We start from the raw sequence: 23,930 nt of genomic DNA, 5'->3' as shown, positions 1-23,930 counted from the left end.
ATGTCCTGGGGTTAAAAAGCTCAACAACTCTGGTCGGCCCTTACGCATGCTCACTTCATCAAATCTGGACCTCTATCTGGCCATAGTAGTTTGGTGTTAAGCGAGTCAATAAGCCTTGGTGTTTCAAGGGAATCATTTCATACATACATGCACAGAGCAAGAAAGACTCATGTAAGAAAGAGTTAATGGTGGGGAAACTGTGATGTTACTTTTCAATTTATAAGACAACAGAAAACAAAATATACAGACTTAAGAACGTAAGAACAGCCCTGCTGGACCAGACCAAAGGCCCATCCACTAGATCAGTATTATGTCCATGCAGTCACCAACTAGATGACCATGGAAAGCCAGCAAGGAGGACATGAGCCATCACTCTCCTGCTTATGACCACCAGCATTTGGCGTTCATATTGCCTCTAATACTGGATGCAATGGCTACCAACCATTGGTAGACTTCTTCCCCATCAATTTATCTAACAACCTTTTAAAGCCATTTAAGATGTATGAGAGCTACATGTGCTAGCCTGGGGGATTACAGGGCCCATGGCCTCAGGGTCTGCATCTGTCTGCCCCTAAACTCTGTTTGCTTTTTATAAAATCAATACCTAAGCAAAGAAGAGCTATCTTACTGATCAGCATTTGAATGGCAGATTTGCCAGTGTTCCTTTTAAAAACAGGTGTTGCCCCTGTAATCAATCACCTTCATGTGTTATTTTACCTTAAGTTTTTTTTATCAGGGGGATCAAATAATATATAAATCATCCTCTTATGAGACTGTTTCCAGCTTTGTCTTTAGAGAGCCTCTTTAGTATTTTTGGCAGAACAAACATCTTCACAGATGGTGAAAATTTGAAAACCTATCTTTAAGACTTCTTATGGTTGTCAGTTCTTAGCATATCGTTTTGTTTTGTTTTATTTTGACTGGTTTTTATTGAGGGTGTGATTCTGCATTTTGTATTTTTGGCTGGCTGGCTGTAAGAAATGCAAAAATTGTATAATATAAGGTAAAAAAAAAAAATCCCACGTACACTTCTGATGTAACCAGACTAATTTAAATCTATTAGACAACATAATGGCTCCCTATAGTTCCTTAGAATGGGCATGGTAGATAATGTTCACGCAATTCAGAAACAAAACAAAACTTACTATGCTTGTTTTAAGAGGTCCTTGCCAGTCTAGGCTTGCTATCAACACTGTTAACTTGGTATTTACAGAGTATTACTGGAATATTGAGGGTGACTGAAACTTAGTGCATGATTTTTGTTTGCTTGTTTTTCATGCTTATTCCTATACGTTTTGAGCCTGAACTGGAATAATTAAGCCATGCACTACCAGTCTTAAGGATAGAGAGCAGAAACAGATGTGATATGACAAATGCCTCAACATGTTGCAAGGGAAAGGGAGCATGAAAGAGATTTTGTTAACAGAAAACAAATTTAAAAGAGCTCTGAATCTTCTCAGTGATTATAAAAGCTCTATTAAGACTTTTATTTATTTAGTGGGTCCATAATTAGCCAAGCTACTCTGGAGACATGCTCTTTGTGGAATAAAGGTATCTTCTAAGCATTTTTGCAGAATTTCCCAGGCATATTTAATTACACTTTCCCATTATATTGATATTCCAAGAGTTTATATTTAGTTCTTGGTTGAATTTCATTTGCCTCCTACATGAGACCAAATCCTAGAAACTTGAATGACCTCTTGCTCACTCAATTAATCCTCCCAAATAAACATTATCCTCAAATGTAAACTGTCCATGTGCTTTCAGTTTAATAACATTAATGTCTGGTTTGAGAATAAATTGTTACCAAGGAGCTCATCTTACTGTTGTTTTAAGTATGCTTGACTCCAGAAATCTCCATGTAGTATATTAAGGAGACTCTTGATGCACCAAGGGCAAAGTTGTAGTCTGAATTTACTAACCTCAACTTCAGACTGATCAGTGAGAGAGACTCGCACCAGGTATGCGAACCAGCATGAGAACTCTGGAAAATGCAAACCTCTTTCTTCTTTGCTTGGTGTCTAACCTGACCAAACCATCACAGACACATCCCAACTTGACCCACTTCGAGATTGTTCTATGTCCGAAGTACACAAGCTTGTTCAATATAAACTGGCCCCATATTCTTTTATGCCAATTTGCAGATTTACTAGACATTTAATGTGGCCGGTGCTTGGCAAAGATGTGCAAGTACTACACTCATTCAAACAAACAGTACAGTGGTACCTCGGGTTACATATGCTTCAGGTTACATACGCTTCGGGTTACAGACTCCGCTAACCCAGAAATAGTGCTTCAGGTTAAGAAATTTGCTTCAGGATAAGAACAGAAATCGGGCTCCGGAGGCACGGCGGCAGCAGGAGGCCCCATTAGCTAAAGCGGTGCTTCAGGTTAAGAACAGTTTCAGGTTGAGTATGGACCTCCAGAACGAATTAAGTACTTAACCCGAGGTACAACTGTATTGAAGTTTCTCTACTTTCAAATCAGGTTATTTGGGTTGGATAAACTGACATGTTAAATGTCGCTAACCTTTATACACCCACTTTGTGTTATTTTTATACTTAACAACATTTATTCAGAATGCTGATTTGTAGACAGAAGAAAAAGTCTCAGTTGTAGAAAGTTAAGTGTTGGCTATGAACTTCCCATAACTCTCTTAATGATCTCAGGTTGGTTTTTTTAAAAAAACCCATCTATTCACAGTCTTCAAACAAAGCACTCAGAAGCCCTTTGTGTATTATTCCAACAGATGATGGAGAAGGCGACTCATCTCTGAATACATCTACTGTATCACGGCTGCAAGGAGCATGCTGCATATAACGGTCCCCTCTCCACTCACCCCCAAGCGGCAGCCTGCCCTTCTCACAGCAAAAGGGACAATGCCACCAAAAAGAAAACACTAATTCCCACCAGTCACAATGAAGGAGCAAACAGATGCTTAAATGTTTCCCATTGAAATTAAGAGGACTACAAGTGCCAGGTTGGCTGGTTCATATCGACAGTGTTTAGATATGAATCCGCACAACAGATCACATCAAGCCTAAGACTTTGCTCACCTGGATTTCTTCCCAGATGTCTTCATCTAGAAGAGTGGCTGCAATGTGGTGCTGCATAGGAACTATCAAGCAATGGCCTTCAGTAAGAGATTGGTAATTTGGCAATGACAGGTAGACCTAGAGAGAGGGGGGTGGAATACAAGATGGTTGAAGCTTCTATTTATTTATTTTATGTTCTGCCAGCCCTCCTGAAGGAGCCCAGAGAGGCAAATGTGTGTAAGATACAACAAGTGAAACACCTGAAAATAATTCCAGTACAGATGCAGAATGGGGAAGATTTTTACTTTAAACCCCATTTTTTCCCCACAAAGCCTATGGCAAAAATCCCCTAGTCCCACACCCTGCACTACCGAAGCCAGATCTGGGTTACAAGTTGTTAGATTTTGTGCTCTTAAAAAACAGCAGCCATTTCTTCTTTATTGCAGAATCAGTGTGCAACCTGATGCCTGTAACACCTAGTAGAGACTTATTCCTGCAATTTCCACTTTGGAACAGAGTCTACAACCTAACAAATTCATGGCTACAAATTCAGCCTAATTTTTGTACTCTCCTTCCCTTGCCTCCCCAGCCCCACCCTTGTTTAACAATTTCCACGGTTAAGAACTACAGTGACCTGAAGGGCACGCCACTTTGGGGTGACGTTTTGGTTGGTCCTCATAAATGTATTGCCCATGGTAGATTCTGGAATATTCTCTCACGGATCCAACAATGCTATTTATAAACCTCAGTATACATAACTGAAATAATCACATTAATTACTCTCTTTTATGCTCCCTGCTGCTCTGGTCTCTTTACAGATCGCAAGCCCTCCAGAGCAAGCCTTTTATTCTCAGTAAGTTTGTTACTGAAAAAATCATCATAATCAACGCAAGCCTCTCGAAATAATCATTCTCCAGCAGCATTTCATACAAGAAATTCAAGGCAACTCAATTTGTTAAGACAGCTCACTTCAATGCTTAAGCCTTTATCCTCACTGACAGTATTTGGTCTTAGTCTATTCTGCTGTACAAAAAATAATAATCTTTTGTTACGGCAATTATATGCTAACACATACTGTAGAAACACTTTTATTCTATGATGCAGGGAATTTTAAAAAAGTAAATGCTATGTCAGATATTATCAAAGAGATGCCACCTAAGACGTTATACCACATACAGAAAATCGCAAACACGATTTCATGCAACCCTGAGTCAGTGTATGCTTCTCCTATGAGTGGTTATACTTCTCTTTTTCCTCATTTGGACAAAACAATAAACCACATCTTAGGAAGGAGTGCAATGAGCCTTGCCTCTGCGTGATCCTCCCTTCCCTTGTCCTCCGGCATAGCAGGGAAGAGGTCAGAAATGTGCACTTTTGTTTTAGACTAACTGCAGCCAAGTATTATATCTGAACCAGGACAAACTGTATTTAGTCTTAACTATAGTTGATTTGGGGGGAAAGTCAACTTCAAAGCAAAGTTTATGAAGCAGGATTGGTTCAACTAACCCATAGTTCATCAGACATAGGCAAACTCTGGCCCTCCAGAGGTTTGGGACTACAATTCCCATCATCCCTAGCTAACAGGACCAGTGGTCAGGGATGGTGGGAATTGTAGTCCCAAACCTCTGAAAGGCCAGAGTTTGCCTATGCCTGGTTAAGATTAACCCAGTTTCTGTGACTAATTGAAATATTTAAGGTTCTTATCTCCTCCACACAACTATATTAGAGAAGTAGAGAATTGGGGGGGGGGGGGAGAGCATGAGGTCATTATGTAACTATATACTCTGAACCAGTACAAAGTAAATAGTTACTGTAGGTAGTTCCAAGCACATAAAATTAATAAGCATAGGGAAATTTCCTATGTTGTGTTCTGAGCATGACATGCACCCCTCAGAGGTTTTGTGGCAATGCAATGTGGCCCTTGGAGCCAAAAAGGTTAATCATCCTCATCTTAAGTCACTGGGAGAATGCCCAGATCTCTTTGCTGAACAGAGATATGCCTGTGAAGATGAATCTCTTTCTGACATACACTGCACAGAGCAATGCAGAACACTAATTGTATTTTACACATTTCAGTTCCTCCGCTGAGTCTACCAACTCCAAAATCTTGCCCTTCTAGGCCATGCACTGCATCCGAAAGTTCCTTGCCTGTCTGCTTGCCTGTCTCTGCGTGTTTGTTTCCATGAAAAGACCTATGGAACAATCCAAACTCCCTCTGTGGGGCAGGGGAGAACAGGTTTGGAACAGGGTAGCCCTGCTGACCTCCACCTGCAGAGTGAATCCAGTATCACTCCACAGGCAGAGCTATCCCTTCAACCCACCGAATGTGCAGGTTCCCTGCTGACAGAAGCCACCAGAAAGCCCCCAGACAGGAGCAGGTGGGGCTGAGTCAGCCCAATTCAGTCCCAGTCGCTATGCTGCCCTCAGGCTGGTGCAGAAATCTGCCTGCCCCCTTCCACCCAGCCCACTTGCTCAGCAAGGTTGCAGGTGTGATGGTGGCCCTGCCACCCCAGGAAGCCTTGCAGAGCAGTGGCCAGGAATGCACCCTTAGTCAGCCACATACATCCCAACATTGGGTACAGATTAGTTCCCCTTTACTCTTTAAAACCCTGAGTCAGAAACCAGGCACAATAACAACAGCCAGTACACCTAACAAATAAAGGGGTTTCTGTACAAGATGTGTCTTCTCTCATATGTTCCCTCCTAGGTTTTGAGATCCTCAAGGCTCTAAAACCTCTGCATTTAGAGGTAAGGCTGATGGCTGTTCCTGCTGAAATAAACTCGGTCTAAAGTGATCATATGGCCATCTGCTTAAGGAGGCATTTGGCTGACTTAAAAAAAACAGTTTTACAACATTATGAAACATGGACATCAAATTATGTAACCTATTTAAAAACAGGAGTGATGGGGAGAGGAAGATGAGTAAGGGAATATTGTGGGATACATGGTGAAGGATAATGGCTATGTGAATATCTGAGAGGAAGCTAGTTACAGATAGCTGGCCATGTTGGTCTGCCATAGTCAAAATAAAAAAATTCCTTCCAGTAGCACCTTAAAGACCAACTAAGTTAGTTCTTGGTATGAGCTTTCGTGTGCATGCACACTTCTTCAGATACCTGAGAGGAAGCTAAAGAGCCCAAATTAGCAGAATATAGACTGTTCTTTTCTTGTGTTTTAAGTTTTAGCCCAGTCATTACTGAGGTCAGAGCTAAGCATTCATCCTGTGGTCTGTTTCTGGTTATTTTTATCTACATTTTGTTGAATTGTGCATGTATTTTAGCGTAATGTTTGGTCATCCAGAGAGTCTAGATGGGTGAAAGTCAGAATACTTTTGGGGGGCAATAAACTTGAGGAAATAGGATTCTTGTTGAACTATGACGATGTTGAAGTAAACACATACTTCTAGCACGTTTTTTGAGGTGGGTGGGGCAAAGTCTAAAACAGAAGAAGAGGAGGAGGAGGAGGAGTTTGGATTTGATATCCCACTTTATCACTACCTGAAGGAGTCTCAAAGCGGCTAACATTCTCCTTTCCCTTCCTCCCCCACAACAAACACTCTGTGAGGTGAGTGGGGCTGAGAGACTTCAAAGAAGTGTGACTGGCCCAAGGTCACCCAGCAGCTGCATGTGGAGGAGTGGAGACTCAAACCCAGTTCCCCAGATTATGAATCTACCGCTCTTAACCACTACACCGCACAGAGTGTCCTCCTAACTCCCATCAGCCTCAGTCATCACAGCCAAATGTCATGATGATAGGAGCTGTAGTTCAGTGTCATCTGGACTGCAGCAAGTTGGTCTCAAGTAAAAACTTCCATATGCTCTTTGAACTAACCCAAAATTTATTTTAAAAGGCAGTGACTGCTGTCTGTAGTGCTGCTGAAATCTGGATGACTTTGCTTTGCCTTTGTGGACCTTATTATGTTTTCTGGCTTCTAATTTCAACATCCCCTCTATGACCCTTTTTCTCTTACCATGATTTGGCCTCCAAATTATTTACCCACCTTATGCAACCTAAATATTCAGCTCTTGCATATCATTGCAGCAAGGTCACCTGCAAATCTGAAGTACTGAAGAAGATTAACTTGATCATTCAAGACAAGAGTCGTATCATTTTAGTCGCACCCTTGAGGAAGTGGCTCTTTCTTCCTAATTGGAAGGGCCGGGAACATTCAAAGGCAATAACTCATGTCACAAGAAGCAATCTCACTTTTAATCGCATAAAACCATGGAATGGAAAACAGCCCTCTTTCATTTCTTCCCATTTGCATCGCAGAACAGGCTGTGCTGCTTCCTTACCTTGTTACCAATTGCAATAATCAGGTGTTTTGGAAGTTCAGGGCTACCAAAGCAGTAAGGGCACTTCTCCATGCGTGCAGCAAGATGCTGATGCTCACGGATTGCTTGTTTCCTTTGCCTTCCCTCTTCCTCACCGCTTCGCTCGCCTTTTGCCGCTTTGGAAACAAACATATCATCCAGAGTGTAGTACTCTCTATCCGTTTTTTCTGAAAACTGAAGCAAAAGGAAGATTTAGTCAATGTGGACAAAGATGGACTTTGATCAGGGATTCCTCCTTGGCTATGACGTTTCCTTGATGACCTTCAGCAAATCACCAACTCTCAGCCCAATCTCTCAGGGTTGTTGTGGGTGATCACAGGTAACACTGCCTTGCTGGGTGGAAGGGCAGGGTACACATATGAAAAAAGTTGACAAGAACAAAAAATGCATAAAGATGAGGCACATTACAGCCTTATCTTGGTTTTCAAACGCCTTGGGAGTCGAACGCTTTGGCTCCTGAATGCTCAAAAACTGGAAGTGAGTGTTCCGGTTTGCAAACGTTCTTTGGAACACGAACGACCGATGCGACTTCCACAGCTTCCAATTGGCTGCAGGAGCTTCCTGCAGCCAATCAGAAGTCGCACCTTGGTTCCCAAACGTTTTGGAAGTCGAACAGACGTCCACAACGGACTCCATTTGACTTCCAAAGTACCACTGTATTCTTATTATGTTTTCATGCTGTTTTAGGCAACATCCGTATGGAATATGCAAGGTCCATACGCAACTGGAGTACTTCAATTCTGCATTAAATTGGTTGGAGTGGGGGTTGCAAGAGAACATTCTGAACAGCAAATGAGGAGGGATAGGGTAGCTGGTTCTAACAGTGTGACGTTGAATTCCTCCCATAATTTTTGACATACAGAAGTGTGGCCATAAAGTTTCCCACAATCCAGTATCACTTCCTCATTCCAATTCATTATAACAAGTGATTATTAATATATATGCTCTACTATTCTCAATTTTGAAATAAAATTCAAAAATAAAAGGTATTGTTACCATCCCCAGTTCTGCACTCTCTTGCAGTACACCACTATAGGAGAGCTCATCTAATCTTGTTTAAAATCAAAAGGCATGTGAGAAAGTGAACAAAAGCAAAATGATCCTGCCCCAGCAATGCGCCATTTTTTAGCAACTTCTTATGAAACTGGTAAAACTGATCCATAACACTGTGAGGCCCCATTAAAACATGATGGTGAAGATGACCATAGGCAAGGAACTTACATAAGCTTCCCATGGAAGTGTAACCATACATGCCAGTCAGATATTCCTGGCATCCAAACTACCCTGGTCGGACATATATGACTAATTGAAGCCATTTTTATTAAACAAGATGGCAGCCGCATAGAGCACTTAAGTGTATTAGTACGTACGCTACAACCACAGGCCAAAGGGGGTCTTTTAAGAAAGGCATGTTATTTGAACGATGTGATCCCCATCTACAATGCTGAAGCAGAAATCTCTGCCTCTTAAGCAGCAGGACTGCTATCTCTCAGCTATCTTTTGATTATCAGAATTCTGCCCCTTTGGGGTTTCCTTGCTTGCTGGATTCAACGCTCTCTTGGACATCCAGAACGACACCAGCTCTGGCAAGTCCGTCTCTATTTTTTCTACAGAATTTATATCCAGAGATAACTACGATATGTCCCATTGGTTCTCTCTGTTCCACCAAGTATCCATCATCTCGATTCTATCAATGCCAGCCTCTAATACCAAGCAGTCCAGTTCACTCACCCCGGCTCAGAGGCATTAGCATATAAACCCTTGAAGACCATCCTCTCTCTTCAAGTGCGGTGCTTTGGCCTCTCTGAATTGCTGTGCTGTGGTCCTGCACTCACAAGCCTAGTTCTATGCCACCCGCATTTAAAATTCATCCCCGGGGGAGAGATTCATTCCGAATGGCACCTCCTCAGCTCTTGCCAGTTTTACCCCCTCCCTTCAGTTTAACAGCTGCTCTGCCACCTTTTCTGTTTTCAGCGCCAACAGTCGGTTTCCATCCCGGTTCAAGTGGAGTCCTTTCTGGCTTGCCCCAGAATGTGCACTGCTGGCTAGGACGCTGAGACATGAAGTTGACTAATTTTCTCTCTTTCTTCAGTTTCCACAGTTATAGGGGTGGCTTTTAGGAAAATGGCAGCAGGGCCAAACACAAAAACCAACATAAAAATGTATACTTTGCCTAAGAATGCCATCTCAAAGTATAGTGGAGAAAAGCAAAAAAATAATAATTAAATTTTAAAAAATCCCACCTTCTGTTATATAAAGTCCTGTTAACACATGCTTGCGTATTTGGGCTCTATTTATTACTACGGTTGTGCAACTAGTTTTCCATTCACCGTCTTTCGTAAGCTGATACGCTTCTCCCTTGCCTTCACCCACTGAACATTCGTTTCTCCCATAATAACACTAACGCAATCGCAATTCAAGATACACCTTCTACATGAATGCAAGAAGCGTTACTGCTGCTCTAAAAATCTGCCAGAAAGGGAAAAGGTGTATAGATTGTATAAATTGGATCCGTGCGATTTTCAATTGCCATGGTAACACTGACATCACCCATTTTAAATGGAAGCATTTAGATTTCAGGAATGTTATACTCCAAATACATGACAGGAAGCTGGGGGGGGGGGACAGAACCCTGCTGGTGTTAGGAAAAACAATAGGTTTCAGCCGAAAGGGCTGTGAATTAAATATATATATATATATATATATATATATATATATATATATATACTGTAAATGTATTTAGGGCTCAGCTCTAACGCAGTAAAACGAAGAGAGCTTTTATCCAGGTGTTAATTAAATATTGCATTGATGAGGATTCATTATGCAAATTTTCCTTATTACTAGTTTAAGTCCTACTATGACTGCTGAAGCCTAGGTTTGCCAACTAATCCGAACATTACTAGAATGTCTGCCAACAGCTTCTTCCTACTGAAACAAAACAATGATACTTGTCTTGCACAATTGTCTATCAACTACACAGGTCTGGCTCCCCATAAACAATAGTGGAAAACAGCCACTACTTGTTTGACAAGCGTTCGTGCAATAGTTGACATGGTACTATGATTAGGCGAGTTCCATAGAACTTAAGATGTCTTCTCTTACACACCTGCAAAATTATTTTTACTTTTCTTGCACAAGGCTGGCTGGTGCTTACAGCAAGCCCCACAGAGACGCATGTCCTTTCGCCACAGAGTTGGAAATCAAAACATGCCAGCAAAGGAAGCATGTTATCCTGCATCTTGGTGATGTCGGATGCTTGACAGGTGGGCAGCCCCAGCAACCTAAGTGGCTTGTGGAGGTTGTGGGACATCCGGACCCTGCCTGCTGGATAATCCAATTTCCTACCCCTGCTCCAGACAATGTCTCCCACTGTGTCTGGATTGCCCTTGTCTACAATTCAAAGCAGCTTTCCGGAGCCAAGAGGTGGTATGGGCAGGCAAGAGATATATTCAGTGGCTGGAAGAATAAGGGAGAGGAGCTGGTGGTGGTAGGGCTCTGTACTTCCCCTCTCACACTCAAGGCAGACGTCTATTTCCCTGTCCAACTTGTGAAATTTGTAAGTCCTTACATTTGGAACCTAGGAATCTGCCTTAGGTTTATGTTTTCTGATTGGCAGCATTTCTCCATGACCTCAAACAGAGGGGTACCTTTTCCATCACGTGCTTCCTGGCCTTTTTAGCTAGAGATGCCAGGAACTGACACAGGGGACCTTCTACTTGCAAAGCATGTAGTCAACTACTGAGCTACTTGCAAACAATTTTAAATTCATCCAACTCCATCCCCTTCTGAATCCCTATTCAGTAACTCTTCCCAACAGTACCTGGTTCTTAATTTTCAAAGGTGTCAAAAAAATGTCTCTTCCCTAAAATTTAACACTTCTTGTTTTGCTACTCTTACTCTTTCCGTTTCTTGGAATCGATTATTTTATTTACTCCAAGGTGCCTTCCTCCTTCACAAATCTCTATTTCTACCAGTAATTTCTACTGAACATAATGCTGCTTTAAAACCATCTAGTTGGACAGCTTTACACACAAGTGAAATCTAGTCGACTTTCATGTTGACAGCAAAGGCACTGAGACTGATCTCAATGTGATTTTACCATCAAGTTTTCAAGTTCAAAAAGTTTGTTTAAAGGATATATCAAGGCAAACTGAAAAATAGAAGATACCCTTGCTTCCTTACTGCACATTAGAAATCACATTTCTTTATTTTGCTAGTTGCAACAGAACTGAGGAACAGCCGTTGATTTAAAATAATGCAGACACACCAAAGCCAATATCTCAGTCAAAAAGATGAATGAAAATCCTCTGCAGTATTGAAAGGCCACTTTCTCACACACCAGTCACAATATCATTTTTAGACTTTCAGCAATATCAAGAAGATGGCATCCATTTCAACTGTACCCCCCCCCTCCCGTTTTCCTCACAAATGAAAGCATGAAAGAGAAAGTCATTATATGGGTGTCAGTTTTGTGCACTTCATTAATACAGATGACAAAATGGCTTCAGATGGTGCTCTTATAGCAAAAAATTAAAATTGCTACCTTTCAGTTTAAGTTTATCTACAGAGTTCATATACATGAGATTTTTATATGAGGTTTTGCACCAAGGTATTATGAAAGTCAGTATGGTAGCGAACATGGTGTACTGGGGCCAGTCCAGGAAAATCAGGGCTCAGATATAAGTTGGAGGGCAGCCCAGATGCCGCTGCCTGTGAAGTAACTGCAAATGCTTCCTTTTCTCTCTCTTCTCCTGCCCCAGAACCCCAGTTATCGTTATTTATTTATTATTTGCAAAAATGTCTAAGCCACCAACATTAAGAAAATGATACCATGATCTTATGAACAGCATACAAACAGTAAAATTACATTCATAAAACAAATATAAAGTACTGGAACAAATCACATTGTTTCCTCAAACTTGAAGCACTCATATGAAGATCTTGATACATCTTAGAGTATGTTATTCCAAACAGAATTAAAAAAAAAAAGTTGAAAGTAAGGGTTTTTAATATATTGGAAGCGCTCATTAGGTTTCAATATAAGTTCAGACACATTGGGCCTTACCTTTGATGCCATTCTCATGAACAGCTTATTCTGATCCTCTGCTGTCCTCATCTTTTCATTTCTGACCAAATCATTCAGGCTCAGATTATCATCATCCTGAAAATAGCGGACCCTTTCCTTCTCCACGTGAGTAGTGACCTGAAAATGAATAACAAGTACACAGATAGTCATTTGGTGCCACTGTCTGGTTATGCTAAAACAAATCCAATCTACAAACAACTTTATAAAAGTAATTGAATGCAATTCAGCACTTAAATTTTACAAAGCATACCTAATCTCAGCAAAGTATGCCCAAACTGATACAACAGGGAATTCGTAGGATTTCTCATTAGACGCTGTCAACACAACAATGTTCGGAAAAAGGCTATTCAAATTATTGGAAGATGTACATCAAAGGCAGGTGCTCTTACACTTGTGGGGAAAGCACTGATAAACATTTATTACAAATAGGACTACATAAGATTTATTATTGCCACTCCAGATGGGAGGAAAACAGATACCAACTTCATGTCTGTGGCTTCATGTCTTTCACAGTGCCCATGAGAGAAGGATGTGGAGATGGGGAAGTTATTGACTTTTGACTTTTGGCAATATCGTCATGGTTTTATGCTAGTTTTCTGTGTTGATCTGCTTATGCACTGACCATTCTAGTTTTGGACCTGTACTTGTATTTTATTGTTGTGAACAGCCCAGAGGACATTGTTGACTGGGCAGGATACAAATGCCCCAAATTTATACAAGTAAATTCTGTCAATAGTCTGGTAGCTTTCTTATATGGTATTTGGAGTTTCCTCACATCCTCCCGCCCAAACCCTTGTCCTATACACTACATTTAAGAAAGTAATAATAGTAGTAGTAATATTTATTATAACAAAAGATGTGAAATAAGCATCTTTATTACACATACCTTCTGCTTCCTTTTTCTGCCACTTGGTTCCAGCAGTTCTCCTGGAGTGTTAACAGGCCATGCTCTACCAGACTGATCAGTTCTGACAAGAACCACTTCATTATCTTCTTTGAAGCCTGCTGTCTGTACAAAGGTGCAAAAATAGAGGACATAAATTGAAATGGGGGTCATTTAAAACAGTTGTCATATTATGCCTAAAAATGGCACTTATAACAAAACCAAAGAAAAGAAGCTATCCAAAATGCAATTTTTCAGTGTAAGAACCTTATAACTGAGAGTGTTTCATTAAACATGGTTTAGCCACTTTCAGATGTATATAAACAGTTTGCCTGGAATTATCCACTTCAGAACAACCTGAGCTGTAAACAGCCCTCAAAAACTTTCAGTTGGAGGTATGAAATATTTTAAATAATTACATGCATAATACACAGCTATCCTACAGAAAAGCATCCTTTAGGATGCCTGCTTTGGTCTTTCATGAAAGCAACAAAGGAAGCAAAGTGATACTGTGACCTCCACTTACACGAGAACTTGTAACCCTGGTTTCAAGTGGTTGGCAAACACAGATAAAAGGAACAAGCACTCTATACTCTAAACCAGAGTTTCCCAAACTTGGGTCTCCAGCTGTTTTTGGACTACAACTCCCTGTGACGTTAACATATATGAGAGAGTGCTGGAGGGGAAATAGTTAAATAGGATGCTCAGACCTGACCCAGGGGGGTGGAGTCAGCGGGTCTATAAAACTAGTTCTGAGAGGAGTTCTGGGAGTAGTTCGTTGGGAGTTGTTGGTGGGCTGTTGGTTGGGTTTCATGGGTTGGCTGGTTGGGAAAGGCAGTTGGTAATACAGAGACAGTTAGGGCAGTTGGTCCTTGAGTGTGGGGAGGTAGCAGAGACAGTGAGAGGAACATATGATTAAGAAAGTAAAGAGGAACACCGTTTGGAATGCTGTAAAAGTTTTCATAGAATCATAGAGTTGGAAGAGACCACAAGGGCCATCGAGTCCAACCCCCTGCCAAGCAGTTTTGTTTTATGTCTGAAATAAAATACACTCTTCTTTATTAATTGAAAATCTGACTGAGACTGAAGTGATTTTACCAGGGAGGACCTGGTTGGTGGCAGCGGATTAGTGGTGTACGGGTCAATAGTCCGTGAGACGACCAGGGGCTCCGTATGAATGCCACACTCCCTACCTAGCAGGGCTAGTGGTCAGAGATAGTAGGAACTGTAGTCTAAAACAGCTGGAGGCCCAATGGGAAACCCTGCTCTAAACCATCATTAATACCAACAAGGGAAGGCAAGAGCAAATTTGATCTAGAGAAGGTAAGAGGCATAGTTCTCGAGACTGGATTCTGGATTTGCAAACCATGATTTGCAAGTATCTAGCATTATATCTGTTGTCTTTGTCCATGGACAAACGACACGACCAAACGACTAAACAACAACAAAAGCATTATATCTGTATCAGATCTTAGTCTGATGTCAAAGAGTTGGGAAAGTATTTTTAAATTTAAAGAGGGGGAAATTAGAGGACAGAATATAAGCTTCTCGCTCAGTAATTAGAAAGCAGCAGCTCATTGTATGTTAATTGATTAAATTAGCTCTAATAAGGGGGATGTCATCAAAATTGGGCTCATTAAAATCCAGCTTTGTCAAGTTTAATAAATGCCTATATAAATCTCTATCCAAGTCATTTTCAGACAAATCAACTATGTGTCTACCTCACATCTGTTCTCCTTACCAATAATGACAGCTTATCCCTGACAGCTCTGTGAGAGTAAGAAAGTTCTGTGGTTATGAAAGCACCAGGGCTCTAAGGGCTTAATTATAGACTTCAGGTGAACCTACACAGAAATACTGGATAAAGGCTGCAAAAAGGTGGGAAAGAGAAACGCAACTGCCCTTTACTACATTTTCATCAGCAAATGATCTTGCTCCTTCTTTATCCAGAAAAATAAGCATAGATTTTAACTTAATAAGATTTATTTATACATTAAACCTCTGCTCACAAGGGTCCAAAGCAATACTCTGGGCTATTCCCAGCTCCTGGGCAACCTCCAGTTACTAAACAACCTCAAATAAAAATTCTGCAAATTGTTTAACACAGAAGAAGAAATAATAAGTCATGTCAAGACCGTTCATGTATCTGTCTGAGGAAAGGTCAGTATTTTTCATCAGTCACACATTGGCATGTAACAGAATTCACTGGAACATTTGAAGAGTGCAATGCAACAGACCTCTCATGCTCACCAGATGTTTTATATGTCATATACTGTAGTAGTTTTGATTTATTTCCCAGTGTTTTAAAAAACTTCAGATCCAAACCTCTATGCATACAGGTTCTAAAGACATGCTTCCTATAGCCCTGTTAAACTTTTTCTCCACAAAGACCCACTGTAAGTCACCTATACCTTCTTCAGCTGGATACATATCCGGAAATTCTATAAAATAACCTAGGGTGGCTTACAATTAGGGCACAAATACATGAAGAAAACTATAAGAAAAAAGCATTATCGATACCAAAAGAGGCAAGGGTATAGAAGCGATTTTAAGAAGTCAAGACCCACCTTCTACAACCACACTCAGACTTTTCTCTGAAATGCAGGATTGATACTGACCTGTCTACTGTACAATGATTGAATAATTTAAGTGAACTGGTTTTAAATCAAAAGTATTTAGACCAGGGGTAGCTAACCAAGTGGCTGCCAGGTGTTGTTGGGCTACAACCACTAGTCATAGAGGCAGTTGGAGTTCAACAACATTTGGAAAGCACCACCATCAGGGTATGGGATGCGGGTGGCGCTGTGGTCTAAACCACAGAGCCTAGGGCTTGCCGATCAGAAGGTCGGCGGTTCAAATCCCTGCGACAGGGTGCGCTCCCGTTGCTTGTCCCTGCTCCTGCCAACCTAGCAGTTCAAAAGTACGTCAAAGTGCAAGTAGATAAATAGGTACCGCTCTGGCAGGAAGGTAAAACGGCATTTCCGTGCGCTGCTCTGGTTCGCCAGAAGCGGCTTAGTCATGCCGGCCACATGACCCAGAAGCTGTATACTGGTTCCCTCAGCCAGTAAAGTGAGATGAGCGCCACAACCCGAGAGTCATTCGCGACTGGACCTAACAGTCAGGGGTCCCTTTACCTTTAACCATCAGGGTACCCGTGATTTAGACCAGGAAGAAAGCTATTGAAAAGGAACAAGAATTCATACTCATTCTTAAAATAGCCATGGAAACATTTGGTTTTCAATGAGATAGAGCCGTTAGAAAACCTAGAAGCATAATCTACCTGCCATGCTACCCACACCACCTACAGAATCATAGTTGGGGTATAATTACAGTTAGCTGCCCTGGGGGCTGCAGAAGTAAGGAGAACAACACCCTGGCCTCTGCCTCTGCCAACCTTTACTCCCCATTATCCATAGCCAGCAGGAGCAGCAGTCAGGAATGATGGGGGTTCAACAACATCTGGGAATTCAAGGTTAGGAAAGGCTGAGCTAGGGGAACAAAGACCACTAGGAGGATGTACTACATGGAAGTATCCAGTGGCAAAGAGAGGCATATTCTGGTCCCAGTCAATGGCCAGAAAATTGACTGCTTCCAGTCTCCATACCAGAAAGAACACCCGAGACCTGAACACAATGAAGATCTCAGGAAACAGGAGGGACTAAAAGAGGAATGGCCCATATGGCCATAAGCGATCTCAAGATTTGGCCTGAAACAGAAGTGAGAGTGTGTGAGGGAGCGTGAATGAATGTCACAAAACCTTTCTACACTAATGATTGATTGTTAAGAGTGGTACTGAACTATCCTTAAAGCAATTATAAGGAAAGTAATCATGAAGCATATTGTTGTTGTTGTTGTTGTTGTTGTTGTTGTTGTTGTTGTTACTACTACTACTACTACAGTGGTACCTCTGATTACGTACTTAATTCGTTCCGGAGGTCCATTCCTAACCTGAAATTGTTCTTAACCTGAAGCACCACTTTAGCTAATGGGGCCTCCTGTTGCTGCTGTGCCGCCGGAGCACAATTTCTGGTCTCATCCTGAAGCAAAGTTCTTAACCTGAAGCAATATTTCTGGGTTAGAGGAGTCTGTAACCTGAAGCGTATGTAATCCGAGGTACCACTGTACTACTACTTCCATCCCACCCATCTGGCTGGGTTTCCCCAGCCACTCTGGGCAGCTTTCAACCGAACATTAAAAACATTAAAAACTTCAAACATTAAAAACTTCCCTAAACCATGGTTTGTAAATTTGAAGCCAGCAATTTTCCTGCTTTCCTAGTGTTAACCAGGGCTTCATGTTACATGTGCACCAATGCAAACAAGTTTCCCCTCATAAAATGGGGACTGAATTTATGTATCTTGGTTTGGATTGCACTGTGGTTTGCAATGGTATACACTGAATATGAAACTATAATTAGCACCAGGAATGGAAGCTAGCAAGGCAAGAATTGTATGGAAGAACAGAACTCATCCCCTAAGGACAGCTTCTGATTTGTAAATCATGACCTACAGAGATTTAGCATTCAGTCTAAACTTGTCCAAAGTAAATGATCCATAATAGTGGACAGTTTAAATATATTTACATTTTTAAATAAGGATTGCAAGGATTCAAAACAGTAATTTCTGATCTAGTCCTGCTTTCTGGGGCACTAGAATAAATTATTTAAGTTTAGGTTACCTACATTCAAGTTTAGGTTATCTACATTCATTGAGCATTGCCCACATCAATGTAAACTTATGTAAATAGAGTATTTGATTACTCAGATAGCTGTTTATTCAAGTGTTGTGCATATCCCCCCCAGGTCAGTTGAATTATTGAGACTGTGTGGAAGAGACTCTCACCAATTAATGCATTACAATCCAGGAAGGCCAAAACAAAAATCTCAAAGGATGGCGTCTTAAGTGAAATACAATCTTAGGGACTTATTTGTGTGGCCTCTTGAGAGGGAGACTGTTCCATAATTTAACAGCAGAAAATGAAAAAGGCTCACAATGCACACAGTTTAATTTGCAGAACAGCCAGTTGACTCTGAGCAGCCGAGCAAAGGAAGTTGACAGAGGACTGATAACTTGAAGTCACCAACTATTAAACTGGAACTGCTTCTCAATGTTTAGCAGCTAAAGAAAATGATAAAAATTTCAGGAGTCCCTATATCACAGGGACAGGAAGGAAAAGACCACTGCTCAAAAAGAGTGTGTGTGTGTGTGTGTGTGTGTGTGTGTGTGTGTGTGTGTGTGTGTGTTAATGAGCAGATGCATATTGCATGAGCTCAAGACGATGCAAGGATAACTGCGGTTCTACACCAAGTGTTAAACAAAATTAATCCAGGCATGATATCACAAAGGCATTATAGATGCTATATAATGTTTAGATAGAGACTAAATCTTAAAACAAAATGCACAACTTCTCTTCAAAGATTCACTCCCATTAATATCTAACTTGAGTAATCCCGTGTCTCTCAATTTGTAGGCAAAACAGGGACACCCAAACATAGGGTACCAGGAAGATCTATAGTCACTTATTTCCAGAAAATATGAATGCCAACTGTTTGCTGGAAAAAGAGGGGGCCTGCTCTGAGCCCCCTGAAACTCACTGAGTGCTGGAGACAGGGATGAGATTCACAGAGGAGTGAGAGGAATATGTGCCACTGAGAGTTTTTTTTTTATTTTAAAAAAAGCTTCTCCTACCTGTACTTTAAGTGGAAGATATATAATGGACGAGATGGGGAAGGGGTACCTTTTCCTTTTCCCACTCTCCAGAATACTCCCCTCCAAGCTATACAGCAATAAAACATTTCAGAGAGGAGCAAAATATAAACACATTCACTTTTGCACTATGTAGAATACTTGTGGAATATTGCAGGGAGGTGAAAAGGTAGTTTCTTTTCTCTTCCCTCCCTCCTGAAAAGTCTCTCCCCTCTACGATCCCTACAAAGAGCCTGATCCTGACTAGCTGGACCATTCCTGCTATGGGCTGAGACTACAGGGCAACTTTTGCTGATCAGTTGGCACCTTCTGTGCCAACATCTAAATGCCTGTTCAAAATCTTTTTTATTCTGCCAGGCCTCTGCAGGCCTACGGTTATCATTATAATGTTGTGAGCCACTTCGATATGTTGTGTGATTTAGCATATATAAATACATTTATTATTATATACTTATTTATATACCCTTTTTAACCAGACAGGGACTCATGGAGGCTTACAGATAAAATTTATAAATAAATAAATTAGACAGTTTCATGCCTACAAATGGGTAACAACCAGTCTTTATCAATGATATCTGCAGTCAGTCAGGTTGTGGCAAAAATAGTCTAGGATCTCAGTACTAGCTTTACAACCTCTGGTTGGAATTGCAGCTACAGCAATTCCACAAATTTAAGCTACTTTTCACTTTTGTTGGTTTAGTTTAAGCCCTTCTCTCTTTTGCTCAACCAAATCTATGGTGTCTGAACCACGTGACCAAAACTCTGCATTGTGGGACACCATCCTACTTCAAAAGCAGCCTTAGAAATAGTTGCTGGTCTGGGTTCATTTGGTGAGTAGGAATTACCACTAGGCACTGAAGTCTTTCCTTAGGCCAGACATTTTGTAGAAAAGATTCTACAGCCTTCGAGAAACTTACAAAATCTGAAATAGCACAATTAACAATCTAGCCGTCAGTTAAAGAAGTAGAGGGGAAGTCAATAGTAATCGCCATACGAAAGAACATAAAACATTAATGGCCAAAGATGTAAACCCACCAGTTCAGTAATAATAGTAATAGCAACAGCATCAAGACCAAATGTCTGAATGGTGAAAGAGAACAGGAGTAGTTGCTACCCAGATAGGCAACCTCAGCTGTCAGGCTCCCATCAGCTAAATGTACTTAAATATGCACATATTACAAACTGTGCAGTTAATTGAAAGAACTTCCACACACCCCAGATGCATTGGCTAAAAGCCAAACATCTTCATCTAAGGAATATAGCTTAATTACTCATCTTAAACTGTGTAATTAGTTTCATGAAAGTGTTTTCCTTACGTTTTGGAGACTACTGACTAATGAACCTTAGAACACCAATTACACATACTGTTATACTGATGAGCTTCCTTCTTAATGGATTTTCAAAACTCAAGCATCTTCAATTTTATCAACACAGAAACAGGGATGTACCAAATTAATGTTTAGTTAACATATAGTTTAGATTTTGAAAATGGGCCACACATGGTTTTGTAGCCCTCAAATATTTGCAGTCTCTGAAATGTGGGAAACAAGCAGTGAAAAACTGATGCCTTTTATGAAATAATCTAATTTTGGGTTATGAGCGTTCAACCTGCCACATTTAATGGTGCTCATTTAGACAGGATGAACACACTAAAGTTTTGCTCAGAGCTTCTGTACAAAACCAAAAAGTAATACTGTGGAAATCATCTACTTTAATAACTTTTTAAGACTTTACAATTATTTTCAAGAGTAGTATGATATTATTGTCTAGGAACCACACTCTTGAACAAGCCCTTCCTGTGGTTCATAAAATGTAATCGTGTTCTACAATATTTTGCTTTTGTTCACTGAAACACAGCCAACCTGTCATATGGTTAAATAAGGCTGTAAGCCTGTAAAACTGAAGAACCACACACCCAGAGAAGATTGCCTACTACATTCCTGCATGACTCACTGCCCTGGCCTTGCCCTCGTTCCAATCAACCTCCACTGGGATCAGGTAATTCAGCAGCCTCTGTGCATCAAGTAAGATTTAAATGGCAGAATCATTCCCAATACAGATTTGCAGGACACAAGGGCAGATGATGCTCTTTGCTTTTCTACATGAACTCTGAACTTAACACCTTCCCCTTAGGAAGCATGCTCAGAACAGTGACTCATGCAGTAACTGTGAAATATATATACTCTGAAGGTAGGCAGTTCTTAGGTCTAAAGCTGGCGTGATATTTAACATGTGATTTAATTTAACGTGTCTAGTTTTGTCCTTCTAAGTAACAGCCAAGAGGTGGTGAGGACTGTGACGAATGGGAGTATTAAGCCTTTCATTGCATTTAATGTAATGTCTAGGGCAGCCCTTAATCTTTTTAGGACCCCAGAAGAGAAAGGCAGAGTGGGTTGGAGCCCTCCAATATTGGCTGGGAGCAACTCAGGCTCCTTGGAGAAGTTCAGCCCCCCCCCCAAAAAAAACCCCAAACTTACTGTTGTAGTCAAGATCAGTTTTGAGAATGATTAGCGAAGCAACCCATTTCTAGATACCAGCAGCTGACTTATTCCATAGCTTAACTTGCAACTCAATGGAGGGAACCGCTGAGCTACAGAAAACTAAAACCTTAAAGGGCACCTAACAGTGAGTTTCTAGTTCTACCACTCTATAATATCCATGAACTGTGTGTTGTCGGTAATTTTTTATTTCATACTTAGCCTGCTCTCACTTTTTGAAAGATAGCAGGCTTATAATCTAACTGATCAAGTCCATGTATATGTTTACTCCTACATAAGTGTCACTAAGCTGAGCGGGGCTTACTCAGAGGTAAATGAGCTTTTTAAATAAATGGTAGTATTGGCCGCAGCCAATGCTAGGCAAATTGGGCTGCCTGCAGATCAGAGGGAAGCAATGCCCCCAACGCAGAGAGGTGCCAAATAAACAAAAAATACAGCTATCAGAAGCCAAACATTACAAGCCATCTGCTTCTAATGGTGGCAGCATAAGACAGAAACTGATGCTGTGTCTACTCCCCCTCTCTTCTCATTTTCTAAAAGAAAAGTATTGTTCTTCCCCTAATACTGCCCTTAAAAAAAACCAAATAAACGTTAGTGAAAAATCTGTATGTGCACAAACACAGTGGTAATTCACCAAATGTGTTGCTTAACTAAGAAACAAGACTGTTCTTGTTGAATGGCTGGCTGGTGTATTTTCCAGAGGCGAGTTTTAACTTTCTTATCTTGTCCTTGGTACAGATCACTTAGCTGAGCAACTCGCGTTGTAGCTGACAATTATTTCTGGTTTTCGTAAATGCACATTCTTTAAGCTCACTCTGCATAAATAAGAGAACGAAATAGCAGTGTGGAAAGCAAAGGCTAAAGGACTTTTGGGGAGAAATGCGTTTTTCAGTTGAAAAATTCAAGCAAAAGAACTGGCAGGTATTAAAAATTATGAAGAGCTGGAAAACATTTGCAACTGGGTATTCAGGCCACAACCCATCTGTTACTAAATGCATGCTATCATCCAAGTTTCTGTAGGAGGCTGCCTGCATTACATGCACTTATCTCATTACTAAACCCCAAGGATGCAAAATCTCATTAGTTCTGACAAACAATACTATTTTCCTGGGTATAATATTTAGAAATGTTTCCAATTTATCTTTGATTAAAGTGGTTAAAAAACCTAGGGGGGGATCGAACTTTGCGCTTCAATGAATGTTCTGTCTTCACAAGCCTTGCGGCCTGACAGATAGAATGAGAACCCCTCTTCTCCCCCAATGCTGTTCTGGGGGTTCCCCTGACCCTGTCCAGAGCCAATTTGGGAGGATGCAGGGACAGGACAGCAATAAATGCCCACTGCCCAAGCAGAAGTCTTTGCAAAGGCCTTCTACTGGTGGGGTTATTGGGCGAATCCCGCTCCTACTTCTCAAGAAATGTTAAGGGCAGAGTGTCATGGCTTAGCACATCATGCTGTTATATTTCAAGTGTAGTCAGGATCCAAAGAACCCTCTGACTTGTTTCACATGCCCAAGGGAACTTTGGGCTATTATTCTCCCAGCAATGCCCCATGGTGTACATCAAACCTCTTTTAGGATAGTCTTAAAAGGAGTATGCCATACAACAGGGGCAGTGTAGAAGGAAGAGATCTACCAGGAAAAATACAATACAATACTGTACAATACAATACAATACAATACAATACAATACAATACAATACAATACAATACAATACAATTCAATTCCACTGGGTATGCTTAAGCTCTTGAGCACATCCAAACTATCTTTATTTCAAAATCCTTATGTCTTACGTTCGTGTTCAAAACAAATATCCAAAACAGCTGGGGGGGTGGGCAATTAAAGATGGTGTTAAAAAATGGCTAAAACAGCAGAGAGGCAAACGTATCAGGAAAACCGACAGCAGCAAGCAAAACAAACAAAATCCATTTGAGACAAATAAAAAGAGAAGTTTACACACAGCACTGGAAGACCAGGAGGGCTGAGAACAACCTCAAAGGGAAGAGACTTTCACTAATGGAACAGAACTTTCCCCTCTTCTCCTCTCCATTGCAGTCCCTCGCATACGCTTAAAATCAGATGAGGGGATGGGGAACCCACTGGAGAAAGTTTGGTGGGCAAGCAGGGGGAGAAGAGGAAACGTAAGTTCCCAGGGGAACTCCACTGACATTGTTTTGCATACAACCCATAGTTTCAAGAAGTGCCTCCAGAGGAGTAAAAATGGCATTATAATAATCTCTCCTTTCAACCATATTATCTATGTAAAATATTGGCATCCTTCCTCTCTGCTTCAAAGATTCCCAACATAAAAAACACAAATATGAAAATGCAACAAAATTAAGCAGATTAAACTCAACCAACGTGTCAACGAAACAGCTGCAGCAAGCCCCAT

The 23,930-nt window shown here is 40.9% G+C and overlaps 1 protein-coding gene across 1 annotated transcript in view; it reads right to left on the bottom strand.

The window, feature by feature from the left end:
• CWF19L2 (CWF19 like cell cycle control factor 2) overlaps positions 1–23,930 on the bottom strand; it is a 72,051-nt gene that overhangs the window by 12,231 nt on the left and 35,890 nt on the right. The window contains exons 11-14 of the mRNA XM_083499376.1: positions 13,342–13,464; positions 12,435–12,572; positions 7,331–7,543; positions 3,057–3,173 (exon numbers count right to left, since the gene is read on the bottom strand). Of these exons, the coding sequence (XP_083355502.1) occupies positions 3,057–3,173; positions 7,331–7,543; positions 12,435–12,572; positions 13,342–13,464 (591 nt within the window). The remainder of the gene's footprint in view (positions 1–3,056; positions 3,174–7,330; positions 7,544–12,434; positions 12,573–13,341; positions 13,465–23,930) is intronic.

The sequence above is a fragment of the Podarcis liolepis genome (genome assembly GCF_965112155.1).
Source record: "Podarcis liolepis genome assembly, chromosome: 4".
In the NCBI taxonomy this organism is placed as follows: domain Eukaryota; kingdom Metazoa; phylum Chordata; class Lepidosauria; order Squamata; family Lacertidae; genus Podarcis; species Podarcis liolepis.
This window is presented reverse-complemented; position numbering and strand designations above follow the sequence as displayed.